Below are 7,464 nucleotides of genomic sequence, written 5' to 3'. Positions count from 1 at the left end.
GTGTCCACCAGAGTGCTTGGCATATAGTAGAGGCAGATAGACACTGTCCAAGAGGTATGGTAGAACCCTTTTGGATTATAAATTAATATAGTTATATAGGAGCAAAATAGCACTACTTATTATTAGTAGAACAAATTTTAATTTTGGAATTGACTAAAATTTCACAATTCTGAGTCAGGAAGCATCTCAGAGATGTTGAAGGTAGGAAGCCAGGCAAAGGTTTCAAAATATTATGACTTTTAACTATTAAGATAGTATGAATTCAAAAGTTTCTGCTTAAATATTTTAAATTATCTATCTATATTTAAATTAATTTCTTTTCAAACATTTTAGATACTCAAGATGACGAAGTGGCAGAAACTGTTTACAGAGACAGGAAGAGGCAGCTACCTTTGGAACTTACAGTGGAACTAACAGAAGAGACATTTAACGCGACAGTCATGGCTTCTGACAGCATAGTGCTCTTCTATGCCGGGTGTGAGTAGGAGCCTTTAGAAGAAATTATCTGTATTATATACTAGGACATCTAAAAGTACACAGATTTAATTTTTCATTCTGCATATCACACGTTGTAAAAATGACAGAGCTTTCATATGTCTCAGGTTATCTACACACATTGAGGCATTCACTTCTAACTGGTTCTGGGATTGTACAGCCGGTTTATATGTGATTTACAGCTTAAAGGCTAATTACTCAGAGATCTGTCACAGAAACAAAGAACTGAGTCCCCATGTTCTCACTCATAAGTGGATCCTGAACATTTATCATGACACTACAAGAAAGGGATTGGCTGTAGCGGGACACTCCCAGAGAGGTTGGGGGGGGTTGGCACATAGCATCAATAAGGGCACCTCATCCCAAACCAGGCCAAGTGAGGACCCAAGGGAAGCCCAAACTTCACCTGTATGATGACCGCTTATGTACCTAATCCTGAATTGTACTCCACATCTTTAAAATAATAATTGTAAAAATTAAAGGTTAGTGATTAAGCTAGATGTTAATTTTTATAAACTTTTATTCAAGCCAATGGTTTTGAATGTATTAACAGTTCTTAAAGATTTGTAGTAAATTTATTGCTTTTATCTTCAAATAATAGCCATTCAGCTATATTCCTTGCAGTACAAATGCAGAAAGTTGTCTGCCTTTGAAACTCCCTTAAATGTTTGGACCTTCTTGAGGGCTGTAGATTAAGATACTTCTCATTAGGAAATAACAAAGCCGGGTTCGGTGGCTCGGCCTGTAATCCCATGCCTTTGGGAGGCTGAGGTGAGCGGATTGCTTGAGTCCGCGGGTTCAAGACCTGCCCGGGCAGCGAGACCTCATCTCTACAATACATCAGAATAAATCAGCCGGACATGGTAGCGCACGCCTGTAGTTCCTGCTACTTGGAAGGCTGAGGCGGAAGGATCGCCGGAGCCCAGCAGGTCAAGGCAGCGGTGGCCGGGAGCGGCCACTGTACTCCAGTCTGGGCGACAGAGTGAGACTCCAACTCAAAAAAAAAAAAGAATAACAAATTTGGGAAACCCCATAAATCTATATGTTTGTTATATCTAAGTGTGGGTGCTTTGGAGATACACATGCATTTTGTTGAATTTTTTTTCATGTAGGGCAAGCAGTATCCATGGCATTTTTGCAGTCCTATATTGATGTGGCAATTAAATTGAAAGGTATTGTACTATGGTATGCATGCTTATTTTCCTGATTCTGAGCTGTAGCTATTTGTAAAACTATATGTTATGTTAAAGAGGTAGAAAGCTATATAACATAAAATTTCAGGTTATTATGTTTGTGTCTCCAAGGTTAAGTTAATGAGCCAAGAGTTTCCAAAGCGTCCAGAAGCATTCACTAGGATTTGTCTTCATGGAACTGTTTATAATAGAAAGTAGAAAACTTATACATTGCATACTTGTGGCTACACAGTTAATTCAGGAATCTTTTGGCCGAATTCAGTCTTTCAGTGACCATTTTTTGAGTGTCTGCTCTGTGCTAATTACTATTAAATGTTGAGAATAAAAATTTGGCAGATAAAACCCAGTCTCACACTCTAATGAGAGATGAAAGATCCCAGTGTTTTTGAAGTTAGTTTACTTCTCATAGACTAGATCTTTTTAAAACTATCATGAAACCAGATCCAGTTGTAGGCAAATATGAATCCAAGCAATGAACTTTAACTCATAATGTCTATTCTGTCATCTCAGCAAAGAAATAGGGAGAAGTAGGGAGGCCTGTTAGTAAGACAGAGATGATGATGGGTTAGGTGTCCACAGTGTTTTAGTCATTTGAATAAGATGGAATGGACCATGCTTTGTCTCTGTGATATCATTTTCTCCTACTGTTTATCTTGTAAATAGAAGATATTATGGTTAAATAGGCATATTCCTGATTACATATCTACCATTTAATTTTGGGAACACTAGCTTATAGTCTCTTTCATTATTTTGCAAGTTCCTTAGGGGTAGGTAGTGTGTCTTATATCAGCTTACTGAACTTGGGATATTTTGACGTAAATTGAAAAATATCTGAGTTTTAATAATTTTTGAATAGATGAATAAGCTAATATAGTAGAATTTCATAATTTTTCATTTAGGGGAAATGAATGCTAATGTACAACATACACATTGTTGTACTTATAAGTTGTACAATTTATACATTGGGGCTTTTGTGAGCTCATGAAATTGATGCTAGAAATTCAACCCTAAATGAACCATTCTTTTTATTTCCCAAGCACATTTGATCCAACTTTTGATAATCTTGTTATTGAGTGAAGGGATACTTAAATCTATACATAGTATGATCCCCAATTATTTTTTAAAAAGCAAACCCTGTTATTTGCTTTCAGATTTTCCTTTGTAGTTGGAGTATATGAACAAATTTAGGTTTCTTCTTTAATATTCTCTAACCTCTTTTGCAAATAGTTAGAAGAAAAGAAAAAGAAAAAATATAAAAGCCATGATAAAATAGTAATTTGATACTATCCTTCAATAATAGAGTTAATGATCACCCCCTGAACTCATTTGGTCAACACCAGATGATAATGGAAAAAGATTCCCTTACTTTCTTCTCTTTTAATGATTTAAAAAATAGACTAAATCAGCCAGGTGTGGTAGCGCATGCCTGTAATTCCAGCTACTTGGAAGGCTAAGGCGGAAGGATCGCCGGAGCCCAGCAGGTCGAGGCTGCGGTGGCCGGAAGCGGCCACTGCACTCCAGTCTGGGCAACAGAGTGAGACTCCAACTCAAAAATAATAATAATAATAAAATAAAAAAATAAATAAAAAATAGACTACTTATCCCTTCAATGCAAGGGATGTGAGTTCCATGTGTTTTTAGAATTAAAAAGCAGATAATCAACCCGAAAACTTGCTTTCCTTTTCATTGACTGTGTTCTTTATGAATAACAATTGTGTTAATAACTAGTTATCAGATCAATAGACACCTTTGGAAGTTCAGGGGCTTAATGTGAAAATGCACGGTGTATGTAATTATAGTGTTTTCTGTTTGTGCTACAACCTATAATATAACATTGTAAATTAGGAAAATATTGTAACACTTTGGGCACTTAGTTCTATAATCTTTCACGTTGACTGTGGGAAAAAGCAATTTTTCTTCTCAAAGACAATGAAGAGTATATTTTACTCAGTCACAAGGTGGCAGCAAATATCAAATTTTTATACTTACGTCGCATCTGTATCTGCAAGAATCTATTTTTTCCCTTTACATTAGGAATCTATTTGAAATAAAGTATACGGGATATAATACTATAGTCATCTTAAACATTAGACTATTCTAGTTGAAACATGAGTTAATATTGAAATCATTTTTCAAGAAAGAAAATTAAATTTTCAATTGGTAACTTCAATATAAGTAGTCGTAACTTTTAATGATATATATCAGTATGATTTTTCCAGTTTTAAAGAAAACATTAGAGTTTGTCTTTTCAACTGTAGAGACCAAGGAATAACATTTTTAGCAGCGTTAGACATGCTAAAGATGCTTATTGAAGGGAAAGAACTGCAGCTTTAAGAGCAATATATTTGATATTTGGATGGCGGTATATAATATGGTAGTTTGTATAAATAAGCATCACCAGATGAAATGATTAAAGGATAAGAAAACTTTGGTAAAAGCTACTTGCGCACGCATGTTTATTGCAGTATTATTTACAGTAGAAAAAACATGGAACAAACTCTGCTGCCCATCTAAAGAGGACTGGATCCAAAAAATGTGGTACATATACACAATGGAATATGACACAGCAAAAAGAAGGACAAAATTATGAACTTCAGAGCAACTTGGATGGACTTAGAGGCTTCATAATGAGTGATCTATCACAGAAACAAACAACCGAGTATCATAGGTTCTCACTCATAAGCAGACCTTGAAAAGCTATCATAATACTGTAAGAAAGGGATGGGCAGTAGTGGGAAACTGCCAGGGGGCAGGGCACACCTCATCAACAAGGTACCTGCATAATGAACATTCGTATACGTCATCCTGAATTGTACCCCACGTCTTTAAAATAAAAAATTAAAAGAAAAAAGAAAACGTTGGTAGAGGAGCCATTTAGCAGGTAGGATTGTGGAAGGAATAGGATTTATATTTGTTTATATGCTCACAAACTATTCAGGTATTTATATCCATTAATGTAAAAATTTTCAATTTGTTTATGAAGAAATCTCAGTGTGCATTCTATGCATTTTATTGCGTGCATACTATGCCACAGACATTGTACTATCCAGTGGACATATAGTGATGAATAAGACAGACTATACTGCCTGCATTATCAAACTATTAGTTAACACGAAGTCTAAAGTGATAAGTTATTTCATCTATGAGAACTAATCAAGAATTTTTAAAACTATAATTTGCAGTATTAAAAACTTTTGATGATAAAATATCACATTTTACAGTTTTAATCACAATTTTAATTTAATATCATTAGGTTACATTTAGACTATATCCTACATTGATATGTAATGATTCTTTCTATGATCTAATATGACATTACAACTTTTTATTAGAATTTATTCTTTTGATAGCTGAGTTGTGTGGTGCTTGTTTTATTTAGCGTTTGATCTTTTTCCACACAGTAATATACATATTTTAAAGAACTTTACATCTTTTATTAAAGAGCAAGTAGGAATTTCTGTTTGAGGTTCTATGTGTTTTCTTAGGCTGAAAAAAAAATAATCTTTAAACTGCATAGGGACCTGGAGTCCTAGATGAATTTCACATGTGTCATTTATTCACATGCATGTTTAAGGGGTTCTAGATACTAGAAAACCGGTGATGAGTAAACAGACACAGTCCCTGCTCTCAGGGAGCTCTCACGGTCAAGACAGACCTTCATCAGATAATCACGCAAATGAGTACATAGTGATATAATGAGTACATAGTGATATCAGGAGATGGAAAGGAGTTCTATAGGAACTTATATCCAAGGAGCCAGATGCAGACCAGTGTAGTCACACCCAGTGAGATAGACCTAACTCTGCAAAGGCTGGTGGGAGTGGGCCGATTCCAAAACAGAAGTGAGTTTTGAAAAGCTGTCTCTAGCATGAGTGTAGAGACATCGAAATCAAGGGACTGAATTGGAAGCCTGTTGTGGTTTTCCAGCAAAAATGGTGGCCCGAGTAGTGGCAGTAAACAGAAATGGACAGTAAATAGAGATATGTAAAATTTAGGTGGTAAAATTGAAAAAACATGCTGATGAATTAGACATGGTGAGCTTAGGATTGCGGAGACCTGGAAGATGATGCTTTGCTTTCTGAGTTGCCTGAGAATGGCAACGTTCAGCAACATACACAGGAAGCAAATCATATTGGGTTTTAGACATGATGACTTTGAAGATGTTTCCATTCAGGAGAAAACAAAAGGCAGTTGGTCTGGAGTGTCAAGGAGGAGTCTGGGCCAAAGACATACATTTAGGATTCATTAGATTGTTGATGGCTATTGAGGTTTTCTAGGAAGAGAGTGTACAGCCAGAACAGAGGAAGCTTAAACCGAGCCTTGAGAGACTCTCAACCCTGAGGGTAGAAGAACTTGCAAAAAGGGCCAAAAAGAAGAAGCTAGAGCAGGGGGAAAAAGCCAGTAAGGGAAGGTGCTTCAAAGATCAAGGGAAGGGAACGTAAGCAGAGGTGTCTCATGCTGAGAGCTTAAATAAGAATAGGACAGAAAAATATTGAAAATCTTAAGCAAACGAGTTTTCTATATTAATGATTGCAAAATGTGCATTTTCCTTTTATTTAGGCACACCCAGTATGCTTCTTACTAGAGTAAACTGTGCAGATTGGTCTGATGTATGTACTCAGCAAAATGTGATTGCATTTCCTGTTGTAAAGATGTACAAGGAAGGCGAGAACCCAGTATCTTATGCTGGTATGCTAGGCAGTGAAGATCTCCTAAAATTTATCCAGCTGTAAGTATTCAGCTTCACTATAAGGTTTCTCAATGTTTAGCTTTGTAGAAGTTCTAATTCTCATAATTTGTGGACATGCTTTACATAGGCTAAGGAGGCTACTAGCATTGAGATCACAAAATCAATATTGATAAAGATTCTATGCATATTCCATCACTTTTGGAGAGATAATAACTTTGTTTTATGAAGCTATTTTTAAAGAATAATATTTGATTACCTGTATTTTACCAGATATTTATCCTATGTAAAATATTGTTTGCTAGGTTCAGAATTTTCCAAACTGAAAAAAGTATTTTTAAAAATTAATTGTTAATATAGTTATATATTCATCCAGCAACAGGATTTCATATCCAGTGAACATAGCCTCGACCCAAGAAGCAGAAGAATATTTAAATGGGGAACTATATCAAGACCTGATCTCCTATTCTAGTGTGTCAGTCCTGGGACTATTTAGTCCAACCATGACAACAGGTAAGTAGAGTTGAGCTTTTGATCTATACAGTGTGTAGTTAAACACTCATTGCTTTCTAGCTTTTTTTTGAAGAGTGTCTTTTTAAATTGTAGAGTATTTCAAAAGCACAGAGAAGTGTGAAGAAAAAATATGTAATCTAGTTATTCAGAATATACACGCTGTTAAATTTTGATGTAACTTCTTCCATCTTTTTTCTGCATATGTATGTATTGCATATTTATGTATGTTTTAATGTAATTGGGCTAAAGCTGTGTATCTGGGTTAGTATCTTTTTCTTTTTATTTAACATTACTTTGGTGTATGTTTTCCATGTGATTAATGTTTTTCATAGACATTATGGCTACATAATATTTAATTGAATGAATATACTGTTTTATAGCATATATGCTATAATTTATGTAACTACTTACACACAATATTTGTGGGGTTTTTTCCTGTATGAGAAGATCATTCTTTAGCTTCTTAACCATTTTTAAGTGCCTATTTAGCAAGTATTAAGAACGTTCACATTGTTGTACACCTCATCTCCAGAACTGTTTCATCTTGCAAGACTGAAACTTCAACAACTCTCCATT

The 7,464-nt window shown here is 35.2% G+C and overlaps 1 protein-coding gene across 1 annotated transcript; it reads left to right on the top strand.

The window, feature by feature from the left end:
* Positions 1-333: 333 nt before the first annotated feature.
* LOC103277109 (thioredoxin domain-containing protein 16-like) lies at positions 334-6,888 on the top strand (the record flags this gene model as incomplete). Its single annotated transcript, XM_008074568.1, has 4 exons — positions 334-477; positions 1,608-1,667; positions 6,249-6,417; positions 6,752-6,888. Coding segments are annotated over 4 exons (510 nt in total), but the record flags the coding sequence as incomplete, so codon positions are not given.
* Positions 6,889-7,464: the final 576 nt, after the last annotated feature.

The sequence above is a fragment of the Carlito syrichta genome, unplaced genomic scaffold, assembly GCF_000164805.1.
Source record: "Carlito syrichta isolate Samal-C Ts95f unplaced genomic scaffold, Tarsius_syrichta-2.0.1 Scaffold37971, whole genome shotgun sequence".
Lineage (NCBI taxonomy): Eukaryota > Metazoa > Chordata > Mammalia > Primates > Tarsiidae > Carlito > Carlito syrichta.
This window is presented reverse-complemented; position numbering and strand designations above follow the sequence as displayed.